Here is a 28000-nt window from a genome sequence, read left to right on the forward strand (position 1 = left end):
CCTCATGCCCTAGGGCATGGAACTGCTGAGCTGATTTAGCGAGGCTTCTCAACCAAACTTCTCAAGTTGACACACTCAACCATCATAATGGTCATGCTAGGAGCTGGTATCAGGGGTGCATTATTTTGGTTGTACAAGAAGAACAAGCAGGAGTCCGAGGAATGAACTCTCTTCCCCTATGAAGCCTCCTAAAGAAACATGGGAGACAGAATGGTATTTCTTGTTTGTACTTTTTTAATGCATTTCTGGTTTCCCAAGAGGCCATACCCACCCGACTAGATGCTCATTTCCCACACCAAAACAGTGTACACTGTAGGTCTCTTTGTCCATACACCAGGACCCGTACTTAAGGTTTCAGGGTTTTTCCTTGAGCACTTTGTGCTTGAGTTTTCAGTACCCGAAGCACTAGTGACTATGTTTTGTGGTCACTATGTGGCCATCTTCCAGATTCAACCACATTGAAAGCCCAAAAAGAATAAGCTGTGAGATGAGGCAGGGAGAGACTGGCTAGCCAACGTCTTAGCACAGAAGGGTGCAGCTGCATGATGGTAAGGACAGAGCCTCTACCAGGCCTGGCCCAAGGCCCTGACTTTATTAAAACATGCTCACTTTCTCCAGTACACACTTCTATGTATCTCCATGCTCCACATGCCTGCCTGATTTCCTGATTTGCTTTTGCCTATTATGCAATCTCAAGTCACATGCTTTTCTGATATCCACACAATTGCTACGCAGGCTTCTGCCTGCTGTCACTGTCCCTGTCCTTCCTGTAGCATTTATCCATTATCCTCTCAGGAGACTTCCTTCTACATCCCTTCCTGGAACCATGTCCCAAGGAAGTTCACTGGCTGGTGTGACACAGGATGATCTGGGTGTCTCTCAAAGTCACAAAGGTTAAGGACTAGTGACAGTCATACCTGACCCACTCACTGCCTCTAAGAGGCTCTGAGACTTTATAATTTCTGTAAGAATCAAACAATGAAAACAAAATGCTTCTGGCTGATAACTGCTCATGTCCCCATCAAGTTCAACAACACAGAAACAAGACTAAAGACCATCAGTGAAGAATTTTTTTTATGTTTTTAAAAAGGTCATTCTTAGGGTAGTCCTTGCAGAGGGAGGTAGGTAATCTCTCCATCTTACTCCCTGCAGTGCTTCCCAGTCATTTCTGCAGCTCCCTTACTGTCTCTGATAATAGCTGCTGAGTCTGAGTTGCTCGTGGAGGACCAAGACATGGAGGGCCACAAAGCCCCAGTCCAAGGGCAACAGCACCAAAAGTGACAGGAAGGCCTTGACAGATACCATCTCCTGCAGGAGGTTATGTTTCTCTGTCCTGGTCTGCTCAGATGTTTGGTTCTTTCTCCCCATCAGTGGTGTTTATTTCTTTTCTTGGTGCTTTTAAACCCTCTCAATGCACCCTGGCCGAAACAGATGGTAGAAGGTATTCTGGAATGAAAAAAAGGTTCATACTAAATGGTGTTTCAGAAAAGGTATTTCATTTGCCAACAAGCAACCCAACTATAATAGAAGGCTTTAATGTGTTTACTTCTTATTCTGGAATGTTCTCTTTCTCTTTTGCTCTGTAGATCATTCAGGAAGAAGCGTTGGCCTTCTGGCCCTACTATCTCAGACCTGCTTCCTATGGGAGATTCTCTCAGGTACCAGTGTGCACTCTCTTGGGGGAGCTCAGCCCGGAAAGCCTGCTCCTGCAAAGCTCCTGCTATACAAACTTCCTGTTACCCACTGTCCATTAAAACCTAAGCTCCTAGGGCCGGGGATTTAGCTCAGTGGTCCTGGTGCCTGCCTCACAAGCACAAGGTCCTGAGTTCGATTCCCTGGTACCAAAATAAAACCAAAAAAACCTAAGCTCCTAGCAGCCATGAGAAGGCAGCTGAAGGCTATACATGCATATTTTCCTGCCAGTTCATATTCTTTGGCTACTTTCCCCAAACTTGAGGTTGCAGTCCATTTTAAGCCAATATTAGAAAGACAGTCTGCAACTGAGGCAAGTTCCAGTGAAGGTTCTTTTTGTCCAGCCTAGATAATGGCAAAAGAGGTAACACTTCCATTTCTGGGCTTCAGAGTCCACAGTACAGAATGCCAAGGAAACTGGAACCTTCAGGCTTTCAATTCCACAGACATTAATATTCTAACCCCATTTTACTTTCTTTTAAAAAGGCTGCGAGCCAAGGGTCAGAACACACATTGTTTTAGTAAGGTGTCTAAACTAACCTGTGATTGTAGGTCCGCCTCTCACCCACTCGTGCTGGGGTCAGTGACGTGGGTTCACAGCAGACTTCCATAGCATCCCCATCATCCGCCAGGGTTCTGGTGGACAGGTCTGCAACAGTCTCTGGCGTGGCTGGGCTGTGAGGACAGAGTAGTAAGCAGCAGCTCTACACAGCTCCTGTAGCCCTGGATTCACCCAGAAATAAATTTCCAAGAAAAGGACTTTTCTTATGATCTGGCATGGTCTTTAATTTTATAGTGCTATTTTCAGGCCACTAGAAAAAAAAAAATGCTATGACAAGATTATTGTTTGCATAAATCCTAAATTTTAGAAATTTAATTATAATGATTACACTTTGTTTTTTGAAAATAGTATTTTTATGATACTATGTAGAAATGCCAAGCAATAATGCCAAACATCTTGCATGATGGAAATATTTTCTAAAATTAACCAGAGACTATAAGTCAGTCTATTATCAATGTGGCGATCAGCATTGCAGGGTTTTTCTCTTTAAAATAATCTCATAGGGAGAAAATTACTGAAAACTTAGGTTTCTATGCAGCCTCCCACATTGCAGTAGGTTCGTCAATTATTTTACTTTAAACAGCAAAATGCTACTTGGGAAAACAACAAGTCTGAAATGACTCCAATCAATGCGGTGTTTATATGGTTATAAAGGTTTCCCTGAAAAGAATCATTTAAAAAAAAAAAAAGAAAGAAAACACTATAAATTATTCCTTGTGGTTTTTCCATGGTGTACCCTCATGTGTTAAGCATGGTTATTTGTCAAGTTTCTAAACCTAGGGGCAGGGGAAAAATGGAAACCCACAGGACTCTATGGGCTAACAGCCTGGGATGAATCTCAAATGGCCCTGCTTCCAGCTTCAGAGGGCTGCCCCTCCAGCCTCTGTGATGAGCTGAGGGGGTGGAGGTGGGGTGCAAAGGAGGTACTGCCCAAGTATGAGCAGAGAAAGGAAATGCCTGAACGGCTACACCCCCTATCTCTACCTCCTAGCCAGGAACTCCCCTCTAGTCTCCCTTCTGTGGGAGGAGACCCGTATTTGTGTAACCCATTTGGATACTAACCCCTATCATCAGAATTTCAGCTACCTGTAGATAGGTATCACATTTGGGTTGACTACAGGGTTGAGCTTATGCTGATGACTTTCTAAGACAGAGGGCGGTAACAGCACAGTCCCCCACGTACCCTCTGTTAGTCTTGGGCTTATCAAACCGGAAATCTGCAGGGTAGAGATGGAGCCTCACCATGTGATCCTTCCGATCCTGCGTGGTCTTGAATTTCTCAGGGCAGCCTTCAACCAAGCACTGGTACTAAAAAGGACAGCATATCACTACCCTGGTCCTAGCCCCCACCATGCACGTGCCAGGGCTATTCCTGCCACATACCATGTCTTGTCTTTCTGCCAGGATCTGGAAGAGTGAATCATGCCACTCCAGAATGTGGGTATCCAGCAAATGCTCAGAGGGGAAGGCCCGGCTACACAGTGAGCAGGCATTCCCGTGCATCATATGGTAATGGTGCTGGTAGTCCTCCAGAGCAGCAAACACTTGGCAGCAGCCAGCCACCTGACAGGTGAACTCAGGCACCCTGGGAAAGGAGACCTGTCTCACCAGAGTCAATTCGAGCAGGACTTTCTTCCCAGATGCCCGTTAAGAAGCCCGGTTCAACCCTGGGAGTTTCCTTACGGTCCTAGACCCTACTTTCTGGGGGGGACAGGGTCTCACTATGTAGTCGAGGCTGGCCTGGAACTCGTGACGATCCTCCCACTTCACCCTCCCCGAGTGCAGGGATCACAGTTGTGTGCGACCACGGCCGGCCTGATCCCTACTTTTTTAAGAATTAAATTTCTACAAACATAATTCGTTGAGAAGGCAGCCAAAACAAGATTGTATTCTGTTGTAGGCAGGAGGCAGGGCAATAGCAAGTGCCTGGACCTGGAGGTTTGCCTCCAAGGGATCTGAGCCTTCTGCTGCAAGTAGCTGCGCCGGGAGAGGCCAGGGGGCGGCACCAGGGAAGAGGCGCGGGTTGAGGTGCTTACCTGGATTTCTCTGGCGCCTCGGCCACCTGTGTAAGCACATCCTGCAGGTACAGGTGCCGCTGCACGTCCCCATCCTATAGAAGACAAGCGCCATGGGCAGCGCTCGGGCCTAGAATCTTGGTCTCCCCAGCCTGGAGTCAAGAACCCCCAGCTTCCGCTCCGTCCCCGGCGCACCACAGCATTATATCCCGCCCTCCGCGCTAAGCGCATCCACACTGTCCGGCCCGCACCGCCGCCGCCAAGCGCGCCCACAGGCTCAGGCCCCGCCCCCACCTCGCACTCGGGCGCCCCTCAGACCGCGGCCTTCGTCCGCCTTCACCCACGCACCTCGAAGAACTCATGTTCCCTCGGGAAACGCACCAGACGCGGTACGAAGCGGAAGGGCGCCGCTCGGGCCTCGGGGTTCCGCTCCACCGGCAGCGGCTCGGCTGCCCCAGGCGCCCCAGCCACGCGGGCCCGAAGTGCCGTGGGGAGCAGCATCGCCCTGGGCACCGGCGGCGCAGCCTGTCAGCCACCGTCCGCGGGGCGGGGCCGGACGTGACGTCACGCGCTTCCCAGTCGCCGCACGGACGGGGCGCGGCCGGTCGCGGTGAGTCTCTGCGGGGCCCTGGAGGCCGGAATCTAGCGCGAGTTGCGCATTGCAGAGTCCTGGTCGGAGCGGCGGGGGCGGGGCGGGTCCTAGGGTTTGGGGCCGGAGCCCGGGGGCGGTGAAGAGTCTGGCGGGTCCGCGAGCATCTTTTCCCGCCCTCCGCTCCCGCCTGTTCTGCAGCCACTTGGCCCGAAGCTAGCTCCTGGCTCGCCCCCAGCGCTTGCACCCGCTGGATCCGGCCGCCTCTGGCCTTTTCCAGTGCCTCTTATAGTCGCCCACCCGGAGCCAGTGGTCTTTGGGAAGTTCCGGTGTGTGGGACCCTTCTCTCCTTACAGCCCAGAGCCCCAGGCCAGCCTGTGATTGCAATCTGCCTTTCTATTTCTAGTCTCCTAAACCTGGCCGCAGCAAGTGCTTGGTGTTCAGGGCTGAAACGGTCAGGAGCTGTTCCTGCCACTCCGAAGCCCGCTGCCGCGCAGGAGAAACAAATGCCGGAGGAAACCTTTACCTAGTCAAATGGCGACTGAGGGCACACCGGGAGGGCCTAGTGCTTGCGATCTGCAGGGGAACATGGGCGCCTGGATTGAGCGGGGCTTGCATGTACATGTGTGCAAACTGAAGGAAGAGGAGTCACTGTTTCCCTTAGTGGATAAATTAAAACTTTCTTGTCATTTCACCCTTAAAAATGAAGGTTTGGGCTGGGGATTTAGCTCAGTGGTTCCGCCACTTGCCTTGCAAGCGCAAGGACCTGAGTTCAATCCCCAGTACCAAAAAAAAAAAGGTAAAAATGAAGGTTTGTGACTATGTCCCCAGTCAATTTTAGGCCTAGAAGAGCTTCAGTAATCTCTGTAGCACATGAGTTCCTGACATTTCACAAGTTGTAAAATAACGTTTTTTCAGGACAATTTATACAATTCGCTTGGAGCCTTTAAGGGCCTTCTTCACTTCCCTCCTTGTTTTAACCACTGTTCACTGGGGGTGTGCAGCTAATTTGTTCCTGTTGGAATGTAACCTACGCACCAGATAAGTTCTCTTCAGTCGTGGACATCTGTGGTGACTGATAAGAGATAGGGACTTAGGAGCATCAAAAAGGTCCTTACTGGACTTGGGATTTTAGCTCAGTGGTGCCGCTGCCTGCCTCAAAAGCAAAAGGTTCTGAGTTAGATCCCCGGTACAAAAAAACCGAAACAACAACAACAACAAAGGTCCTCACAGTAAGCTATAGCAGTTGATCAAACTTGTTCACAGCTGTGCTCTCCAGTGAGGACACTGGTATCTTGGCTGTGAGAGGACAGTTGTGTCGACAGCATACCGGCCCTTGCACACCCTTTCAGTTATTGTGAAAACCAAGAGTTGTCCCAGGGTATTTCCAGAGGTTCTAGGAGAGATACTCCTTGAGAGCTGTCTTCTTGTAGGAATTGCCTTCCAACTCGGGCAGAACAGGATTAATACTTGTGGGAGTATTTGAGCGTTTGTTTGCACCTCAAAAGTTTCCTGAAGACAGTTTTAAAATAAGTATCCACTTAGATGATCTTTCCTCGGGAATAGCTCTCTATTCTTATATATGGTGTAGGGTGCTTTGCGATTGTGAGAACTTACCTGGCCATCTAACATGACCAAAATAGGCCAGCCATTACAGAACAATCTGCAGGCCTCTGAAAGCCTTATAGAATGTGGGTAAAGCTGATTGCCCTTGGATTCAAGAAGTGTGTGGAGAAGTTTCAATTTGTTTTTCTGCTTTGCAAGTAGCTTACAGTGCTTCATTTAAGGGCTCCTTATGACTCATAAGAAGGTAACTGTCAGTTTAAATCTCTTGATTCAGGCCCAGTTTTCCTTTTGTAAAACTAACCATTTCCCAGATAACAAAATAAATGTTTCCAGATGGTTGGCCTTTTGTAGTAACAGCAACAATGCTTGTTCTGGCTTTCCTGCTGACAGTAGCACAGGTGTTTACTACTTGATTCCTTCAGTACTTTATAAGAATGATTTTTGAGTTGAGCATGGTGGTGCATGCCTATAATCTCACCATTCAGGAAGATGAGTCAGGGGGATCACTGCTAGCTCAAGGCCAGCCTGGGCTACATAGCGAATTCAAGACCAACCTGAACTACATAGCAAGACCCTATCTAAAAAAGAAAAAGGAAAAAAAAATTTTATTTAATCTCCACAGAAACTCTGTGTAGATATACAGTATTACTCCCCCTCTTCAGTGGAAGCTTATAGAGGACAAGCTCCTTGCTGGGGGACCACAGCCCACGTGTGGCTCTGAGGGTCAGAATGCCTGGTACGCCACAGCGCATGCTCAGGTGGTCTTGAATTTCTTACTTGGCTGTGATGAGCGTCTCTTAATTGGAGTGTGCTGGGAACTTGAGCACCAGTTCAGGCTTATCCTTCTGCTTTCATTCCTGAAAGCACCTACCTTGACCAGTGTGGATGTTTATATGCCAAGAAATTATTGTCCATCGTACAGGGTAAAAGTGTAGTGCTTAAGGTCGAGTTCCAAGTTGATATTCCCTAGTGATTTCACATACTCCAGGAGTGTGTGGTGAGTCTCCTGTCCTTGACACTGTTTAACCTACGGCTTGTGTTAACACTGGATATGTCAGCACAGTGATTCTTAACCTCGCGTAACCTCAGAAAGTGGCAGGAGCAATGGGATAAGTGTGTTCAAAGTAAGGAAGAGTACTTTGAGGGGGATTGGGGGATTGGTAGCAATACATCTTTTACTGTAATAATTTTTAATGTAAATATTTGCCACATATTTTGATCACATCTCATTAAAAGTTTATGTGAAGTCCATAAAATTTGCTTAGGCCTGTTTTTGAATCTATGGCTAATGCCCATGTATATTTGTAATAATGGCTTTCATCAGCACTCCTGATAATGGCTGACTAACCCAGATGTCAGTGGGAGAGTGGAAGTCCCTGTGCAGTCGGCTGCTGCCCACTAGGATATTAGTTAAGAATCCCCTGTGCTATTTTGCTGTCTCCTGGGGACATCAGGTAAGGTTTTGGTCTCAGAGATTTTTGTGTTTAATGACAGACTCTAGTACACAGCAACTGACAGGGCAGACAGCTGTGATGGAGCCATCCAGCTCAGGCGCATAGTGAATGTTCAGAAATCTTGCCCCAAACATCTTTGTTGTCAGGCCTGAGCCAGAGAAGAAGCCATCCCAGGTTCCTGAGTGCAGTAAGGATGCAAAACTGGAGGTGTGGTTAGAACTGCTGCTGAATAGTTCAGGGTCTGAGAACTGGGCATAGCCTCAGGTTGGAGCTTATTTTAATATCTGTGTAGGGATAGGGGCAATGGCCACAGCCCATGTAAGCTCCCTGTGTAGGTCCTGGGCCTTCCAGTAGCAAGACCATTGTGTCTGCCCAGCTAGAACCACAAAGCTCTTCCCACAGTCCACTGAAACAGCAGAACAGCTTCCTCTTGTCCTAGGACCATCTGTGGATGAAGTCACACAGCAAAGGAGAGGAGAGCCTGTGGGGACCACTCATATAACCTATCTGGAATGCTTTCTAAGCTGTGGAGTAGGGTGGGAATGACTGATGATAGCCAGGATTCTGGGTTGCTGAAGAGGTATGCCATGGGTGAATGCCTTAAGGATGGCTGGCACATAGCAGTACATCTGTGAGGGAGAGGTGGTAAGGGAGCAGACAGCTACAGGAAGGTGGGGGCTAGGCTAGGCCTGATAATGAGTCCAGAAATTGGTCAAATTTGAATTTTTAAATTTTTGTATAAGGTTTTAAGTTGAATGTCTAGAGATCTTTTACAAGAACACCTTGTGATATTGATGTCTCAGGGCTAAAACCATGAGTGAATTTCGGATTCACCATGATGTCAATGAGCTGCTCAGCTTGCTGCGAATCCATGGAGGGGATGGAGCTGAAGTCTACATTGACCTGCTGCAGAAGAACCGGACCCCATACGTCACAACAACTGTCTCTGCCCACAGTGCCAAGGTGGGTGACTGTCTCTGATGAAGGACACCGGGTAGGAGCCTATCCCTGGTTCAGGGTTGTGTCTGGTGGGTATTGGGGGGCAGGGATCTGGCAGCCACAACATTGCCAGTGACTAAGGCACTTTTCAGCTGTTTCCCATGGGCCAAGTACATCTTCTAAATCTTCAGTAAAACATGGATTTGAATTTGAAATTTATTTCTAAGACACATATTGTAAAGCTTCATTCACTTAAACAGCATAATGATGACACTAAGACAGTTAGAAAAACTGAATGGAATAGAATTTAGGAATACATGCTTTTCTCTTTTATGATACTGGGCATTGAACCCAGGGGCTTCACATTGAGGCACACCCCACCCTTTTTTGGGATAAAGTCTCACTAATTTACCCAGGCTGGGCTTGAACTTGTGACCCTCCTGCCTCAGCCTCCCCGATTGCTGTGATTACAGGCGTGTGCCACCACACCTGGCTCACACACTTGTATTTAGTGTATTGTCAGGGCCAATTATAAATCACTGAAGAAAACAGCCATGAGCTGGTACATAACAATAAATTCTAGAGGGACTAGAGTCAAGGTGTGAAATGAGAGGAAATACAGAACATTGACACAACATTTAGATGAGTTTTTTTAGTTATACTTCAGACATGTGTGATTATTTAGTTCAGCTAATTTAACTCCATTTTGGTTTTCGTGTTTTTCTTGAAGGTTTTTTGGTTTTTATGTTTTTTCTAGTGCTTGATTAACTGTTGTCATTAAATCACTCACATTTGTGCTTTTAAGGTCAAAATTGCAGAATTTTCTCGTACTCCTGAGGACTTTCTAAAGAAATACGATGAACTGAAATCTAAAAATACAAGGAATCTCGACCCCCTGGTGTACCTGTTGTCAAAACTCACAGAAGACAAGGAGGTAAATGCCCTGTGCTCCCCCTGTTAGTGCACCTGTCATGAGCACATTGGGAACATTCGGTCATGGCTTGGAAAAGTAGTGCACAGTGCTTGTTCCCCATGAAGCCTGATGGAGTGCAGACCATGCCTCACACGTACTCACATTCCTTCTACCCACCTTGCTCCCTTCATTCACCAGCCCCTCCCTGTCTCATGCCAATAACACTTTGAGAACTTTTTTTTTTCTTTTTGAATCAAAATGAACAATACCCAAGATGGACATAAATGTGACATTGGTAGTAGTGACTCTGGGGGTGGAGCATTTTAGCTTTACGAAAATCATGCCATGGGCCGGGGATTTAGCTCAGTGGTTTCACTGCCTGCTGCACAAGCGCAAGGACCTCAGTTCGATCCCCGATACCAAAAAAACCCCAAAAAAACAAAAATCATGCCTGACTCCTGCCTGTTTCACATTTCTCATATCATTGTGGAGGAGACAGCAAATAACCTGCTAGGTCCCTCTTCTTGCTCACTGCTGAAGGGGTGCACCAGGCACTTGTAGACCACCAGCATGAGGACAGTTAAGGGGAGGTGATGGTTGCTGTAGCCCAGGATCCATAGGTGGAGTGTAGAGAAAAGCTCATCTTTGAGGGCAAAGTTACCCACACGTAGGTGTTTCAGTTAGGAGAAAAGGGAGAGGGCTTTGCTTTGCCAAGCCAGGTACACACATACTGACCCAGTGTGAATATAGTTTTGTGTGTTTTCAGACTTTGCAGTATTTGCAGCAGAATGCGAAAGAAAGAGCTGAACTTGCAGCCACTGCTATGGCCAGCAGCACCACCTGCTTTAGTGTTCCTACCACAGCATCCAAGATGTCCATGCAGGAGCTTGAGGAGCTGAGGAAGCAGCTCGGCAGTGTGACCACAGGCTCCACACTGCAGCAGGTACCGTGTTCGCCAGAGTTCACAGAGGCAATGCTCGAGGCATGTCTACTGTTCGTTAGACATGGGTCTGAGCCAGGCATGCTGTTGTATGCCTGTATTCCCAGCACTCTGGGAGGCTGAGGCTGGAGAACTGTTAAGTACAAGCCTAGCCTGGGTGACTTCACAAGACTCTTAAAATAAAAAAAGGACTGGGAATATAGCTCAGTGTGAAGCCCCAATACCAAATAATAGAGAAATGAGCCTGATCTTGAAGGGGCTGATGCTGAATCATGCCATTTATTTAGGAATTCTTCACCACAAAAATCAATATTTCCAATAGAAGGAAAAAATGGAAACAAAGCTTTTGTTCATAGGGAGAGGAGGGGGCTTGAGGGGGGAATGGGATAAAATAAAATTTATTTTAAAAATAAATAAATATTTCCAGTGAGGTTCTGGTAAGATCCACCTGCAGCAGGTGGTTACATGAATCTGAGCCAGCATAAGTCACAGCTCCTTCTTAGAATCTGTGACAGTTCTTTTGTTATTGCTGTTGTTGTTTTTATGTTTTGTTTTTTGTTTATTTATTTTGAAGTAGGGCCTTGCTATGTATTTACTGTGTAGTCCAGGCTGGCCTCAAACTTTTGGCGATCCTTCTGCCTCAGCTTCCCAAGTGCTGGGATTACAGGTGTGCACCATCACGCCCAGCTGTGACAGTTTTGGACGTGATAATATTTCCAGATTATTAGGGTATATTTTCTGGCTAATTTTCTCCTGCTGTACTTGCTGCTGCTTCTTGGCTTATGTTCTACTCTGGTCTCTTTGATGTGAGTCTCAGATGTTTTCTTGTGCTATTGTACCCTCAGACCCCTCTTCAGAGCCACATCCCTGCGATGTGTCCTATCCTTCATGTGCACGCTGAGTGCAGCAGTGCTCACAAAGACACAGACAGGTTAGGTGTGTCGTGTGCAGGTCACCTGCTGAGCTGTCCCTCACACCACCATCCCAAGTGACACATAAGGAACCGGGCTCCCTCCCAAGTCTGCATGCCCCTCAGTGACAACCCAAGTTAGTGCTTCCAACAGCTTGCTAGCCAGTCATACTTGGCTGCCAGGCTCCTGTAGAGGCAGTGCTCTGCATACATGCCAGCAGCTGGCTGCCTGGTGCTGCTTTCTAGATCTGTCCTGGGGCCTTCTCTAGCAGGTGAGGAGTTGCCAGTGCTATCTTCCCGAAACAAATGGTATTAGATTTAATCACTGCTAGGAACAAACAGTTCAGGCTTTTCCTAGCTGCCCTGTTGCTGGTGCTCCTGACTAACCTGTGAGCCATTATGGACTGAAACTTTGAGTACAGAGACTGGATCTTTCTATATCTTTTATTCCCCAGCCCTTTGCTTTGTGATGGGCAGATAGAATTGCATCTCATTTTGTCTCAATTGAATCATATATGTTAGATGATTGACTTTTCTATGCCAAAGTTAAGTTCCATGGAGTTTGTAGTTTTATTTGCACTAAAATATCTCTTTCTGTTTTTCTTTTTAAAAATGCTCTTGCTAGTCTCTAGAACTTACAAGAAAGATGCTCCGAGACAAGCAAAACAAAAAAAATTCGGGCCAGCACCTCCCTGTCTTCCCAGCATGGGTGTATGAGAGACCTACACTCGTTGGAGATTTCCTGATTGGTTCAGGTTTAAGCACAGACACAGCTTTACCTATAGGTTTGTGGCATTTTTATTTCTAACATCAATAAGTTCATATCACATTTGCTTGCATCGTGATGCCTCAACAGGGAAGAAGGCCATGGGTGACATGCTGAAGCCCAGTAGCAGGGCGGTGGGCAGCACTGGCCCCTCACCCAGGCTTGCCCTTGTGCATGTTACAATGATTGAGGCTGACTGGCTGTCCTCTTCAACATTCCATCCCTATTTACCAGGAAATAGTGACTCACTGGGGTCTTCAGCTGGCTCTCTCCTGCCTCTCTCCAGAGTGGGACAGACTGCAGCTGCCTCTCCCAAGCTGTGCATCCTGGTAGTCTGATGGGGGGTGAGGGACACTTTTCTGAATGGCAATTAGTGATTACATGGATCCTGCTGGGACAGTGCTAGTGTTAAAACTATGCCGTCAGTGGCCTTAAAGTCACATCTCATAAACAACATTATCCAGGAAGACTGTTGGGGATCTGGGATGTGTACATTGGCAGGCTGTATACAACAATTCCTAAGTCCTTTTTTAGATTGAAAAATGAGACCTCACAGCATATTTGCAGCAGGCTTCTTCTTTGCTCACAGCCCAAATTCAAGAAGAGATGGGGAGTTGGTATAGAGGGGTCTGCCTTTGCCCTCAAAAAACCCTGCAAGACTACAATGTGAAGTACAATATTTTTCTCTTGTCCCTAAAGAAATATGATTCTGCAATAAGTTAATGAGAAAGTGTAGGAAACAATGTACTTTGCATCGTATGTTTTCAGTAGTGACCTAAGCTGTTAGAATTATTAGGAGAGACAGGTGTGCTCAGCTTTAATTCAGCTGAGCAGGGCAGGCAGAGCGGGGACCTTCACAGCTCCAAGACATTGGGGCACCTAGGGTGAGGCCCCTGTGCTAGGGAGGGTTGTGGCCTGTGGCATTTCTTGTCACAGAGCTCCCTGCACATGGACAGAACTAGAGAAGTTTCTACCAGGAGAGTTGGCAGGGTGCATCCTGTGGCCTGGACACTGGTGTGGCAGACCATTCCTGTTATTATCAATGTAAAAAGACAGAAGATTCCAGACCCCACAAGAGACCTGACCAGGACCCTTGGGGGAAGCAGAGGATGTCTGAGCCTCTTGGGTGTTGCCTTGATGGAAAAAAGGATGGATGGGGCCTGACACTTGGGCTTTTCAGAACAAGAAGGTCTTAGGGCTCTTTTAGGTAGATAACGGCTTTTCCTCATTCAGAGAAAGAGTTGTACAAAAGAGGACCGAGTCATCAAATGAGGCAGAATACAATCAGCTAAACTGAGAACTGGCAAGCAGCTTGAAGCAAGTGTGTGGGTGCAGCTGTGGGCTGAGTGGCCTGGAACCCTTAGTGACGTGTGCTCAATGCTCTCGGCATTCTGTAGCCACATGCTGCGTGTTCCAGGAGGTGGCATCACATCTGGCCCATCCCCAACCCAGCTGCCATGTGAACAAATTCACCTGAAGCCTTACCTCATGGCCTGGTCACTCTCACTACAAGAGCTTATGTGGCCTTTGGCCAGCATCCTCTGGAAAACATGGCTGGAGCTGGTGTGAGAGGTACACAGGCTGACCCTTGGAAACTGCTTGGGATGTGTGGCAGAAGGAAGCCACTCATTCCTCCTGTTCCCATCATGCTTCTCTTGCTCAGTATATCAGTATCTACCTGGTCATGTCCTGGCCTGTCACCTGACATAGGCATTCTCCCTCTTGACCTCTGACTTGCTCCTCCATCTCTGTGGGCACTCGAGCTACCCAAGCAGCCGAGCATCAGATAACAGTTGTTTTTTTAAAAGTAAAACCTCAGTATTCAGATTTGATTGCAGTGTTGGCACTTTTCAATAAATAAATGAGTTTTAGGCACTCAAGTCTAAAAGGTTCTCCATTACTGACCCAGGGCATTCACACTGAGCTACATCCTCAGCCATTTTTGTTTTTTTCAGACAAGGTCTCCCTAAGTTGCCAGTGCTAGGTTCAAACTTGAACTCATGGTGATCCTCCTGCCTCAGCCTCCCAGAATGTTGGGATTCTGGGTGTGCAGCACCATGCCCAGCTGATGTGATATATTTTTTAAGTAAATCTTTGGCTGGGCATAGTGGCACATGCCTATAATCCCAGCACTCAGAAGGCTGAAGCAGGAGGATCACCATGAATTCAAGGCCAACCTGGGCTACACAGTAAATTTAAGACCAAACTTGAACCACATAGTGAGATTCTTTCAAAAAAAACCAAAGAAACACAAAAACAAAAAACAGTATGGGTCTGGGGATATAGCTCAGTGGCACTATGCCCACTGGCAAGCACAAGATCCTGAGTTCGATTCCCAGTACTGAGGAGAAAAAAATAAAGGAGATCTTTTTAATTTGAGAGCAGCCCACTTTTCAAGTTGTGATTATAAATTTTGCATGCTAGACTTATTCAGAGTGCTTTGAACTCCTGGCTACATCTTGTTGAGTGTCTAAGTGTATCTTTTGGTCAGCTCAAGAAGGGCTTGGCAGGCTGGGCAAGATGGCTTACAACTGTAATCCCAGCTATTTCTAAGGGTCAAGGAAGAAGTAAAGCAAGTTCGCACCCAGCCTGAGCAACTGAGTAAGACTGTCTCAACATATATTTTTCAAGGGCTGGGATGTGGCTCAGTGGTATAGTGCTTGCCTAGCATGTTTAAGGCCCAGGGTTTGGTCCCCAGTATTGCTGGGGTTTGGGGACAGCATGCAGAAGGCCCTACTGCTATCCACATGCCTGTCCTACCACCACAGGGATTGGTGTCTGCTAGTGGTTCTGCAGTGGGACCCATTGAAGCCATAGGCAGTAGCTCTCTTCTCCATCCATAAATGTATAAGGGGTTACATAAAAGGAAATGAGTGTAAGCTCAGTTATGGTCAATCAGTGAGATTGGAGGTGGTCAGGGATGTGAGGAGCCCGGGAACCCAGCAGTGTCTGCCCTGCAGGAGCACTGCCTTTGGCCTCCCAGGAGTCGGCAGTGGTGGAAGACCTGCTCTACGTGCTGGTTGGTGTGGACGGCAGGTATATCACTGCTCAGCCCCTGGCTGGGAGACAGAACCGCACCTTCCTTGTGGATCCCAACTTGGACCTGTCCATCCGAGAGCTGGTGAATAGAATACTCCCTGTGGCTGCCAGCTATTCCACTGTGACCAGGTAGGCCTGGCTTGACTGGCCTCATGTGCCCAGACCCAGAACTTGCACTGTGGAGGGGAGGTCAGGTTGCAACCTCTTCTGAAGCAGTCTCTCTCTGGCTTGTGACAGCCTCTGGCCTGATACATATTGAAAGGCCTGTGTGTCACTGACCCCTGTCCTGATTCACCGCTCTTTGTAGCATAGGCTCCTCTCTGAGGATAAGAGCTAGAATGAGTCATTTCCTTTCTGGCTGAGAATTGGACTAGGAACTTTTGAGCTTTTATCTAAAAATGTAGCTTTTTGTTAAAAAATAAATTTTATTTTATCCCATTCCCCACCTCAAGCCCCCTCCCCTCCCTGTGCACAAAAGCTTTGTTTCCATTTTTTTCCTTCGATTTTCACTTTTTTTCTTATCCTTTCCTTCCTTTCTCCCTCCCTCCTCCCTTGTTCCCCTTCCCATTTGAACATTTTCTTCACATTTCCCAACATCCATTATACATTTCAGTCCTTATCTTCACTTATATTTCACTCGGTTTCTCACACCAGAAAAACAATGCAATATTTAAACATGTTAAAAATGTAGCTTTTGGGCTGGGGATTTAGCTCAGTGGTTCTGGTGCCTGCCTTGCAAGCGCAAGGTCCTGGGTTTGATCCCTGGTACCAAAACCAACCAAACAAACAAAACAAAACAAAATGTAGTTTTTGCCTTTTCAAGGATATCTAATATGTTTCCTGTAGGTTCATTGAAGAAAAGTCTTCCTTCGAGTATGGGCAGGTGAACCATGCCTTGGCAGCTGCCATGAGAACTTTAGTAAAGGAGTACCTGATCCTGGTCACACAGCTGGAGCAGCTGCACAGGCAGGGACTCCTGTCACTACAGAAGCTCTGGTTCTACATCCAGCCAGCCATGCGCACTGTGGACATCCTGGCCTCTCTTGGTATGTGCCCACCTGATGGAGTGCAGCAGGTGGCAGAGCTCAATGTAGGGACAGGACACTCACCTTTGGCTGACTACTTTCTGGTACCAGTGTCATGAGGCAAAGCTCTGTCGCTTCCTGTTTTAGTGATTTGAAGGAAGGAGGCCCTGGATGCTTTTGTTGATAAGCCTTAATTAGCAGCTACAACTTTATAGTCTGAGTAAACCCCAGAAGAAACACATGTCCAGTGAAAAGGTTGGGGTGAGCTAAGAGGCTCTGCTGGTGAAGATAGCATGGTGACATGTCCTGGCAATGAGCCGCTCTCTTCTCCCTGTAGCCACCTCAGTGGATAAAGGCGAGTGTGTGGGCGGGTCGACTCTGAGCCTTCTCCACGACAGGAGCTTCAACTACACAGGGGACAGCCAGGCACAGGAGTTGTGCTTATACCTGACCAAGGCAGCCAGCGCACCGTACTTTGAGGTCTTGGAGAAGTGGATCTACAGGGGGATCATCCATGACCCCTATAGGTAGGGTTCCATAGGGTGGCTAGACAATGCCTGCTGCCCCTTTTCCCAGAGAGTGCTGGCCTTAGTGAGATGGCACACGCTGAGCACATATCCTCACACAGAAGCACGCCCTGAGCCAGGGAATGGAGCCTCCCATCACTTGGCTGCCTTTCTAGACATTACTGTGTTGGGTGAAGGCTGTTATGATCCCTGGAGTTGAGGCCCTAGAGTCCTTGGTGTAGGGATGTCCTTGGTCTGATGAGGTCTCAGGGCACCTCCTCAGTGAAAGGCCTTTAAATGGACCAGGGAATTTAGCTTAGTGGTTCCGTCACCTGCCTTGCAAGTGCAAGAACCTGAGTTCGACCCCGGTACCAAAAAAAAAAAGCCAGCTCACAAAGAATTATATTTAAATATATCTGTTAAAATATTTTTAAAGTGTGTGACATAGAAGTATGTATTTTATTTTGATTATTTTTGATGCTAGGGATGGAACATTGGGCCTCATGCGTGCTAAGCATGTGCTCTACTACACAACTGCAGTCCCCCTATAGTTCTTTACTAATTGGCCAAATAACAGAACCTGGTGTGGTGAGTGTAGCAAGAAATGCAGCTTCCAACTCACTGGGTGTTAGGTTATTCTTGAAACTCCATGGGAAGGTGTCTGGTTCTTCTGGTGAGGGCCCACATACCCAGGGATGAGTCATTTTGTGGCCTGTGCTTTGAACAGACAGGTAGAGATAATTAACTTGCTATCTAACTCTGACCTAGGTTAAATGCCTTTTCTACACGAGGTTTATATATTCATTTTAATTCACCACGCAGAAGTAATGACAGTGGGTCATGCTTGCCTTAACGGCATGTTTCTAGAAAAATGGGGCCAGTTCCTTGTGTCACTTAGGGCTGTGCTTGTTCCATGGTGACCTGAAAAGCTGTCTGTGACTTCCAGCGAGTTCATGGTTGAAGAACATGAACTGCGGAAAGAGAAGATACAGGAGGACTACAATGACAAGTACTGGGACCAGCGGTACACTGTGGTACAGCAGCAGATCCCTTCCTTCCTGCAGAAGATGGCGGGCAAGATCCTCAGCACGGGTAACCATACATGCAGTACTTAGGTGCAGGGCCAGCTCCTTCTAGCCCTGTGCCCATGTGGAAGATGGCTTCCTGTGCTGAACTACTGGATGCTTGTGGTTTCTGGCACCTTTTGTCTTTGTTCTGTTCCCTGACCGGGAGACTGTCTCACAGAAGCCTTCTCTATCTTTGGTTTTTAACTTCTAGAAATCTATTATCATTACAGAAAAAATCATCAGGCACACATACCTGCCAGGTAAACCATGTTGATAGTCACTGCCCCACAAGTTAGGGCCTGATTTAGTCACTGGATAAATGATGCAGGGGTGTGGCGCGTTGGTCCTGAGGACTAAGCCAGTGCAGAAGGGGCTAAAAGGTGCTTTAGCAACCTGGTTCTCAAAAGGCCTTTTTGAAATTATTTCTGTGCTCTTCCTTGGGAAAATCTAGATGTGAAGAGCCACTGTAGGTCACAGCAGCTGCTGGCTCAGTCCCTTCAGTGGCAGTTGCATCTTTCTGTGTGGGATGAATTGAGTATAGGGCTGATGTGCATAGCATGTCAAGCCCCACTACCCATTGTTTGATAGAAATAGTGAGATTCCAGGCCGGAGACTCAGTGTGTGCAGTGACATTGCAAATCTGCCCTCCTCCTTTTCTTTCCAGGAAAATACCTCAATGTGGTCAGAGAGTGTGGTCATGATGTCACCTGCCCTGTGGCCAAAGAGATTATCTACACACTCAAAGAACGGGCTTACGTTGAGCAGATTGAGAAAGCATTCAACTATGCCAGCAAGGTGCTGCTGGACTTCCTGATGGAGGAGAAGGAGCTGGTGGCCCACCTGAGGTTGTTCCTTACTCCCCCACTCTGGATGCTGCTTACCCCTTTTAGCACAGGAAGTCAAATTTGCAGAACATAGGCCAAGATTGGAATATTCCTTCTAGCAGCTCTTTTGTCTCTGTAAAAGCGGGCAAGTCACCTGAGGACCTAGCACCTGTGTCACCCCCACCACAGGGTTGTGAGGTGGGTGGTGAGGCGACGTGTGCCCATGTCCCTGAGTCCCCACTTTCCTGGGGGCCACCAGACCCCTAAGCTTCTCTGCCACAGCCTGACACAGTGGCCCCATGCCCCACTGAAAGATGTTCACATCCACTTCTTTGTGTGATTGTGCTGAAGTACTAAGTACTGGCAGGCATAGTAGCAGGCTTAGCACCTCTTCCCTGGCACAGGTCCATCAAGCGCTACTTCCTGATGGACCAGGGGGACTTCTTTGTGCACTTCATGGACCTCACTGAGGAGGAACTCAGGAAACCAGTGGAGGACATTACTCCTACACGCCTGGAGGCTCTGTTGGAGCTGGCCCTGCGCATGAGTACTGCCAACACTGACCCCTTCAAAGATGACCTCAAGGTGGGTACAGTGGGCACTGGAAGTGAGGAAACAGCAGGGCCCAGTCCTGCCCAGTGCTTTCTGTTTTAGACAAGGTGCTTGTGCAGTGTGTTCTTCCTTCATCTGGACAGTATACTGGCTTGCTGTCATCATGTTGAGAGATTTTACACCTGTACTCACAAGGGATATCTGTCTGTAGTTTCCTTGTCTGGCTCCATGTCAGGTTATGCTGACCTCACTGTGTGGGTATGGATGTGTCTCTTCTCTTTATGTTCTTGGAAGAGTTTGGGAAGTAGTGTGAGTTCTTCCCTAAGGTTGGCTGAGATTCTTCATGATGGCTTTGGTGCTGGTTTTCTCTGCTGGTAGGCTCACGGCCCAGTCTCCCTTTGTTAAGGCCATTCAGATCTGCTACTTCAGGAGTTAGCCCCCATGCCTTTGTGTTTCTGTTGTCCATCTTGGCTGGGTGTCCAATGTGGGGATTCTTATGGTCTGGTACTGAGAACTCCACTTTAATTTCTGAATTCAGTGATTTGAATCCTGTGTCTTCCTCAATGCACCTAAAAGTTTGTCAATTTCACTGATGTTTTCAAAGAACCTAGTCTTGGTTTTGTTGGTTTTCTCTACTGTTGGTTTTCTCTTTCTGTTCTCTGTTTTGATTAGCTCTTTGTTATTCCTTTTTTCTGCTGGGTTTTGGTTTAGTTTGGTTTTTTTCTTTCTTTTTTTTGGTACTGGGGATTGAACTTGGGACCTTGTGCTTGCAAGACAGGCAGCGGAACCACTGAGCTAAATCCCTGGCCCTTTTTCTTACTTTCTTAGATTGTAAAGTTAGGTTATTATTGCTTTGAGGTGTCCATGACTGCAAATGTCCCTCTGATGTCACTGTCCTGTTAGTTTTGATTTTGTAGGGTTTTTGTTTTTTTTTTTCTGTTTTGGGGGTGTTTTTGTTTTTTGCAGTGCTGGGGATTGAACCCCCAGCCTACACCCCAGACATGTCTCAAGTTACTTTCTAACTTCCCTTACAATTTCTTTTTTGGACCCATTGTTTGAGTGTACTTAACATCCATAGACCTGTAAATTTTCTATTTTTCCTTCTGTTACTTTCTTTCAACTTGAGCCTGTTGTGCATGGAGCATATTCTTTGCTTGAGACAGGGTCTTGCTTGTAGTTCAGGCTGGCCTTGAACTCCTTGTGTCGTCTACACTGGCCTCAAATTCGTGGTGATCCTCCTGCCTCAGCTTCCCGAGTGCTGGGATTACAGGCATGCCCACCACACCCAGCTCGAATATACTTTGTATGATCTCAGTTTTATAAAAATGTATCAAGATTTGCTTTGGGGCCTCACATGTCCTGAAGAATGTCCAAGTACACTTCGGAGAGCATGGGTTCTACTGCTGCTCTGCACGTATCATGGATGCATTGTGATGCTTAGAAGCAGATTGAGTACTGATCTCTGCCATTTCCCTAGAAGTTCATTTCTCCTTTAAAGTCCACCCTTCCTTCATACATTTTAGGGTCTCTTATTAGGTAAAAAAGTAATGTTATGGGAAAAATTAATTCCCAGCAGTGGAACCATTGGATCAGAGTATAGGGGCTTAATGGTGACCTCGTTAACTAATTAATGGTGACCTCATTGGAGCTGTCTGAGGCCCGGGCAGTGTGGCCGAGGGGCATCATATCTGCCCACCTGATGTGCACATCTGTGTTCCTCTGATGATCAGGAAAAGCGTCAGCTGAATTTTCATTTCTGTGTTAGGAGATGGTAAGAGCTTTTATCCATTCATGAGCTGTTTGTGTTTCTTCCTTTATTCTTTGTTGCTAGGGATTTAGCTCAGTGATTAGCTCAGTGGCACTGCACCTGCCTGGCAAGCAGAAGGTCCTGAGTTTGATTCCTGGTACCAAAAAACCCCACATCAACCTTTGTTCTTTGCCCTTCATTTTTGTTCTTGTTCTTTATAGGGATCTTGTCACATTCTCCCTAACATACAATTAGCACTTAATATATATTTGAATAAATTAATATTGTGGACAGTGCTGTTTGTCTATATTAATGTCACATCTCACACCAGATATGCTTTGTCTTTCAGCCTAGGCCTGGTGCCTTATGGGAAAAGAATGTTTCTATCTTAAGGAATTAGAATTTAATTTCCCTGTGGTTTCTTATTTGTACCATCCACTGCAGTAGAGGGACATTTAAAAAAATAATTTATCTGGATTTTTTCTTTTCAACTTTAATGGAAAGTAGTTTAGATTTTTTTCCTTTGTTGTACTTTGAATTAAACCCAGGATCTCACATCTGCTAGGCAAGTGCTTCACCACTGAGCTAGAACCTTCAGCCTAATTTGTTAATTAGGATTTATCAGTAGTTATTTGGCTTTTTAACATGGCCTTCAAAATTTTGAATCAGTTGTTAGGAAACTTGCTTTTCCAAGTCATGATACAGGGGTGGGTGGGAGTCAGGAATGCCTTTAGCCTTGTGCTCTAGATATGTGATGCTCTGTTTTATTATTTTTCCCCTAAGATTGACCTGATGCCTCATGACCTCATCACTCAGCTCTTGCGGGTTCTGGCCATTGAGACTAAGCAGGAGAAGGCAATGACCCATGCTGATCCCACTGAGCTCACGTTGAGTGGCCTAGAGGCCTTCTCCTTTGACTACATTGTCAAGTGGCCCCTGTCACTGATCATCAACAGGTAAGGATTTGGCCACTTGGAGACAGTTTCTGGATTACAAGAAACTAGAACTGCCCACTCAGAGCAGCCTCATTATTTAGGACCTGAGGCAGCTCCCAGCTGCTGGTACCTACTGTTTAGGCTATAAGAGGATAGGCTGTTCACCGTTCATGACCATTCATGACCTCTGATACAACGTTTTTTGCAGGAAGGCACTCACCCGCTACCAGATGCTCTTTAGGCATATGTTCTACTGCAAACATGTGGAGCGACAGCTTTGCAGCGTCTGGATCAGCAACAAGACTGCCAAGCAGTACGCACTGCACTCTGCAAAATGGTGCGTCCTGTCATGGCCTTCCTCTTCCCCGCAAGAAGAATGGTTTTACTTCTTAGACCTTTGAAAAAAATAATTTGAAAATCACATTTGTAGTTTAGTTCCATGATATGTCAGATTTCATGATTTGGCAACACAGCACTGTTGTTCACTGGCAGGGGACATTGGCTCTGTTCCTCAGCTCTCTCCTTGTGACAGCACAGCACTGGCTACCTGGGTCTATGTGGTGGACACAAACCCTTCAGGAGCCTTTATTCCCTCCTCCTGAGCATAGAGTGGCATTGCACTGGGAACTACTCATTTCCCCGAGGGGCCTTTTGCACACTGGTTTGTGAAACCAGGTGGTGTATAAAGAACAGATTAGTGGTAAAATTTCTAAAATTCCTTAAGAAACTGCCTCAGTAAAGCACAAATTATGGAGTATGCCATTGGGGTCATTCCCAGTATTGGCTGTCTACCAGCTGAGTGAGTTAGTGAACCAGGGAGTCTGTTCTGTGTTTCTCCAGTGGGAGCTGGCTGGCCCAAGTCCTTCTGGGCAAGACACTAATCTGACAGCATGCTGCAGCCAGAGATGACAGCAGGTGTCCTCAAAGCCTTTGTCCAAGCTGTTACCATGCATAGGAGCTATGGGCATGAGAGCTGTCTTTGCTTAGAAGTGGAAGTACTGGTGGCAGAAGCCATCCGCACATACTGGACACCATAGATGTGCCAGCCTTTCTTCACTTTCCTGTAACTGTTCCCTGCACTCAGGTTTGCTGGTGCCTTCACTCTGCGGCAGCGAATGCTCAACTTCGTTCAAAACATTCAGTACTATATGATGTTTGAAGTGATGGAACCAACCTGGCACATCCTTGAGAAAAACCTGAAGTCTGTGAGTTTCTGCTTCATGCATTGTAGCATTTGAGAGGCTCTTTCCCAGCCAGGTGGCTTCATACCACAGTCCCCAGTTACATGCTGACTGGGTGTCAGGGCTGCTATGAACGTGTGCACAGCCTTGCAGCCTCCTTCCTGTTTGAAGAGAGGAGGTCCTGTTCCTGTGTGCAGACAGTGGTGTTCTTCCACAGTGATTCATGTGAGGGAGACAGCAAAAGGAGAGCCACAGAGGGTGAAACAGTTTTCCCGCAAGAGACCATTGGTTCATTTAAAAAATAGAAACATACAAAAGCAGTGTACTCTATAATCCCAGCACTTGGGAGGCTGAGGCAAGAGGATTGCCATAAGTTCAAAGCCAGCCGAAACTATATAGCAAAACCCTGTCTCAGTAAAACCAAAATGGAAAAAATAAAGCAGTGTACAAAGGGGGCTAAGGCTGTAGTATTTACCTGACATGCGAGGCCCTGGGTTCAGTCCCCAGGAATGCAAAACAAAACTGAAGTGCACAAAGGCAAAACTGAAGGCCACATCCACAGAGTATCTTCTGTGAAGTCTGGAGAGCAGGCGCAATGCTGAGACTCAGCCCTTTCTTCACAGGCCTCCAACATAGATGATGTCCTTGGCCACCACACGAGCTTCCTGGACAACTGCCTGAAAGACTGCATGCTGACCAACCCTGAGCTTCTAAAGGTCTTCTCTAAGCTCATGTCTGTGTGCGTCATGTTCACCAACTGCATGCAGGTAGGCAGTATGGACAGATGTAAGTAGATGTGAACAGGTATAGGCAATGTGGGCATGAGTGTTGTGTGTTAGTCACTTTCCTGCACTGGGACAAAATACCCAACACCTGCAATGTAAAGGAGAGGTTTATTTTGACTCATGGTTTTAGAGGATTAAGACCAGTCCAAGACAGAAACTGTATGGTGACAGGGCCTGGTGGAAAAAGGCTGCTGAAGATGGCTGCCAGGAAACAGAGACAAGGATGGAGTGTGGACAAGAATACACACCCTTCCAAGAGTGAAGTACATCATGTTACAGTGATCCGTGCCATGTTTATAGTAGCATAACTCGTACTAGCTAAGAGAGTGGCCTATATGCTCATCAGTAAATGAATGGATAAAGAAACTGTATTTATACACAATGGAGTACTGCTCTGCGATGTAGAAGGATAAACTTGAATCATTTGTAGGAAATGGATGTAACTTAAGACCATAATGTTAAGTGAAATAAATCAGACACATAAGCTTAAATATCACATGATTTCTCTTATATGAGAAACCGAAAGCATAAGAGCAAATTGAAGCATATATAAGGAGAAACAGAGAAATAGATGTTTTGCAAATGAAAAGGGGACCAAGAGATGGAGAGAGGGAGGAGGGAGAGGAGAGAAGGGTACATAAAAAGAAGTAAGATGTGCCAGGTACATGTGCCAGCTCCCACAATGAATGTCATTATCTGCTGCAGACATGTACTAATAGTTAGAATTTGGGAAAAATAAAATACATCCTCTGTGTCATGCCTCCAAGTCCACCCTCCATACTATTCCCTTACCAGGGCCCACCTGACAACATCACATTCAGGCATGGACTCCCCAGTGGATTAATCCACTAATGATTATAGTACCCCAGGATCCAGTCACTTTCCAAAAGCCCCACCTCTGAGCACATGAGACTTTTGGGGGCACATTTTAGATCTAAATCATAACACCAGGCCTGTCCCACACCTCCTGCCTTTATAGAACTCCTGGGTCTTCCTGGCCCATAAATACCTTTCTGAAAAAGGGGCTTTCTTGAGGCTCTGCTCTGGTGGTATATTCAGGAGCCACTGGTACCGGATTATTCTCACTCTGTCCGTAGTTCTGTCTATGTTCCTAGCCTCTTTTTAAATGTCTTTGTTATCTTGTCAGACCTTGAGTTATTCAGTTCAGTGAAGTACTCTTTGGACACTTGTTACAAGTAGTTGCCCAAAGATGAGTGGTTGTAGAAAGTGAGTGTCAGGTGGCAGAGATTTCAGCCTGAGGAGTGCTGGGCTCGGGGCTGTTTGGGGCCTGAGGAGCACCTTCTGCAGACAGCATCTTGGGGAAGGGTCAAGACACAAGAGGTAGAAGATGTACATGGTAGTAGATTATGGAGGGCACAGGTAATGTGGAACCCATTGCCTAGATGCTTAGGAGCCCATTTTAGGTTCCCAAATAGGGAAACACCATGAAAAAGCTGTTTTTAGAGAAATCTATTCACTATTTCTATGAAAGGTAGACCTGGGAATTCTGTGGGCACAGCTGACACCCTCATATCTGCAGCCCTCTGCTGGGACATTTGTGAGTCTCTGAGTCTGCAGTCAGTCCAGGCCTGCCTCATGGGGTAAGCTGCACTTGCAGGGACTTGGCATTTCATAGAGCCTTGTGGTTAGAAGTAACAGCACTTGCTTATAACCCTGCCCCTAGAAATTTACACAGCATGAGATTGGACACAGCTGGTCCGGCTAGCAGTGGAGCAAGGCACCATTCTGGGGCTGCCCACAGAAGCCAAGTAGGCCAAGGAGCAACCCTAGAAGGAGTCCTCCAGGAAGGTGGAGGGAGCCCTTGGAGTTCATCCTGAAAGACTTAATTATCCGCGGTACAGCATTAGCATCACAGCACTCAGGGAGACCTTCTAACACCCTTTCATTGCTGTCACTCTTTTGATGAAAAGAAAACTCTTGAAGTTGGTTCTAAACACAGTGTGAAGACTTCTCACTGGTCTGCTCCCCACCTTAGCTCATTGGGCTCTGGTGTGGCCACAGTCGTCATCTGTGGAACAGTGTTGTATGGGCCAAGCCTGGGGCAATATTACTGATTTGTGCCTGTCTCTGATAAGAACAGACAAGTGGCTCAGCAGGTGCAAATGATCTATGTCTTTTGGCGCAAGGGCCAAAGAACAGAGGCCTCATGCTGATGTGGCAAAGAAAAGACAGGACAGGGAGTAGTAGGGGCCCAAAGCTAGGGACAGTAGGAGACACAGTTCATTCCCATTGCTAAGTAGCCAGGAGAAAATGACATCAGCTTGAAAATCTGATCTAAAGAGAGAAAACCCATGGGGTGGCACTATTGAAGTCTTTATCTCCCCAGCATAGGGGCACTAGTTACGTGAAGTGTTTCTCCATGTGCTGTGTTCTCAGGAATTTTTTGACATCATAACTTCCTACCCTTTATCACACAAAATGTGTCAGGACCCATTTCTTTGATTTAAATGGAGAGAAAGAAAAAGAAGCAAATGGATGTGGGCTTAGCACAGAAGCTCAGATGCCCACTCAGAGAGCTGACACTGCTCACTGCCCTGAACTTTGTTTCTAGCACCTGACAGAGCCTGTGGACACCCCTCAGATGGCCTCTGGCTTTGAAGCCACCATCAATAACTTTGACAAGAACTTTTCTGCTCATCTGCTTGACCTGCTAGCCCGACTGAGCGTCTATAGCACCAGTGACTGCGAGCATGGCATGGCCAGCGTCATCTCCAGGTATGCATTGGCACCTCCATGGCCAGCCTTACTCCCTTCCCAACTGTAAGGCGCAGGCCTGCACACTTCTGTTTACCATGGCCTTTGTGGCCTGCAGCCCCTGGCAGTCAGGTTCCCTGTGCTGGCTGAAGAGAGTGGAAGGAAGAGGGGTTGGCAGGGGGCTCCTCAGGGAAGACAGTAGCTTGCTCATTGTTAGGGTGTGGTGAGGAAAGGGGTCCCAGCTTTAGCCAGGAAGAGGTGCTGTCCCTGCACTGCCCTTGAGAAGGTGCTTGTTTATACATTGAGAGCACCTGGTGCTCTATGCCACCTGCTGACATCCTGGTTTCCTGAATAGAGGCTTCTGAGCTCTCCTAGTACAGAACTGCTGTGAAGTTTCTCATGTCTGGGGCACCCTCAGGGCCCTTCCCCCTATTGCCAGATGATGCTGGGAAGATGGGAGTCCCAACGTCTGGGGACTGAGAAGTCTGCAGCTGTGCCAGTGGCTGTGCCCTCCTGGATATAATTCTACTGAAATGCTTGTTAGGAGCTCTGCTGCTTAGCTTTTAGTTTTCATGTGTGTTTTCAAGGCTTGATCTCTGTATTGCTTAAAGCAGTGAAGGCTGTGTAAGCCAAGACCTGTGCATGTATATATGTGTGTTGGCCAGTGGAGCATACATCCCTCGCCCGCAGCCTGGAGGAGGTCTTGAGTTATCTCTATTGCTGATTCTTATCTATATGGGAGAAATGGGGCTGCCACCATGGCCATCTGTGACAGGCATGTCTACACCCATGCATTTCCTTAGCATGGAAGCTGTGCCTCACCCTCTCCAAGAGGATCCCCAGCTCTGTTTTCCCTCTCCCACAGGCTTGACTTCAATGGCTTCTACACAGAGCGACTGGAGCGCCTGTCTGCAGAAAGGAGCCAGAAAGCAGCCCCCCAAGTGCCTGCCCCACGGGGGCCCCCTATACCAGCACCAGCACCAAGGGTGGCAGTCACTGCACAGTGAACCCTGGGGCCAGTCAGCACTATGATGCAGTGATCTCAGAATTTTTAAATCATATGTTCCTGGAACACATGTGTTGTTTGTGCTGTTATTGTTTAAATATTAGGTCTGAATTACAGTCTTGGCTCGCTGCATTTCTTTTTTTAAGGTGTTAAGTTTTGTTTTATAGAATTGTGATACCTTCCTGGACTTATCTGTTTGCTTTGTTTTTAATACTTTGGGCCTCAAAGACAAGATTTAAAAAACACAACAACAGACATGGCATTTGAGCATT

General features: G+C 47.0%; 2 protein-coding genes across 6 annotated transcripts; one reads left to right on the forward strand and one right to left on the reverse strand.

The window, feature by feature from the left end:
- Znf511 (zinc finger protein 511) lies at positions 1-4773 on the reverse strand. Of its 2 annotated transcripts, XR_204931.4 has the most exons (7): positions 4618-4773; positions 4291-4364; positions 3638-3839; positions 3438-3562; positions 2233-2367; positions 1303-1446; positions 1-188 (listed from the first exon to the last, which is right to left on the reverse strand). XR_204931.4 is itself a non-coding variant. In XM_004838689.3 (6 exons), exons 1-6 carry the CDS (start codon positions 4768-4770, stop codon positions 1368-1370), a joined length of 768 nt encoding a protein of 255 aa, XP_004838746.1. In that variant the 5' UTR covers positions 4771-4773; the 3' UTR covers positions 1057-1367. The 2 variants fall into 2 exon arrangements, 1 of the variants encoding a protein (XP_004838746.1); XM_004838689.3 differs by lacking the exon at positions 1-188 and having other exon boundaries at positions 1057-1446.
- Positions 4748-27844, forward strand: Tubgcp2 (tubulin gamma complex component 2). Of its 4 annotated transcripts, XM_021253209.2 has the most exons (19): positions 4830-4879; positions 5265-6668; positions 7749-7878; positions 8682-8841; positions 9623-9751; positions 10497-10673; positions 12206-12365; positions 15307-15514; positions 16232-16431; positions 16748-16937; positions 17863-18008; positions 18648-18828; positions 19212-19392; positions 21890-22062; positions 22250-22378; positions 23126-23246; positions 23846-23989; positions 26580-26743; positions 27588-27844. In XM_021253209.2, the coding sequence occupies exons 4-19, from the start codon at positions 8692-8694 to the stop codon at positions 27727-27729; spliced, it is 2595 nt and encodes an 864-aa protein (XP_021108868.1). In that variant the 5' UTR covers positions 4830-4879; positions 5265-6668; positions 7749-7878; positions 8682-8691; the 3' UTR covers positions 27730-27844. The 4 variants fall into 4 exon arrangements, with proteins under 4 accessions (XP_004838745.1, XP_021108868.1, XP_087041254.1 ...); XM_087185128.1 differs by lacking the exon at positions 5265-6668 and having other exon boundaries at positions 4856-4879; XM_004838688.4 differs by lacking the exons at positions 5265-6668; positions 7749-7878 and having other exon boundaries at positions 4748-4879.
- Positions 27845-28000: the final 156 nt, after the last annotated feature.

The sequence above is a fragment of the Heterocephalus glaber genome, unplaced genomic scaffold (genome assembly GCF_053883595.1).
Source record: "Heterocephalus glaber isolate CG9 unplaced genomic scaffold, H.glaber_assembly_v1.0 deba00001497, whole genome shotgun sequence".
Classification (NCBI taxonomy): Eukaryota; Metazoa; Chordata; class Mammalia; order Rodentia; family Bathyergidae; genus Heterocephalus; species Heterocephalus glaber.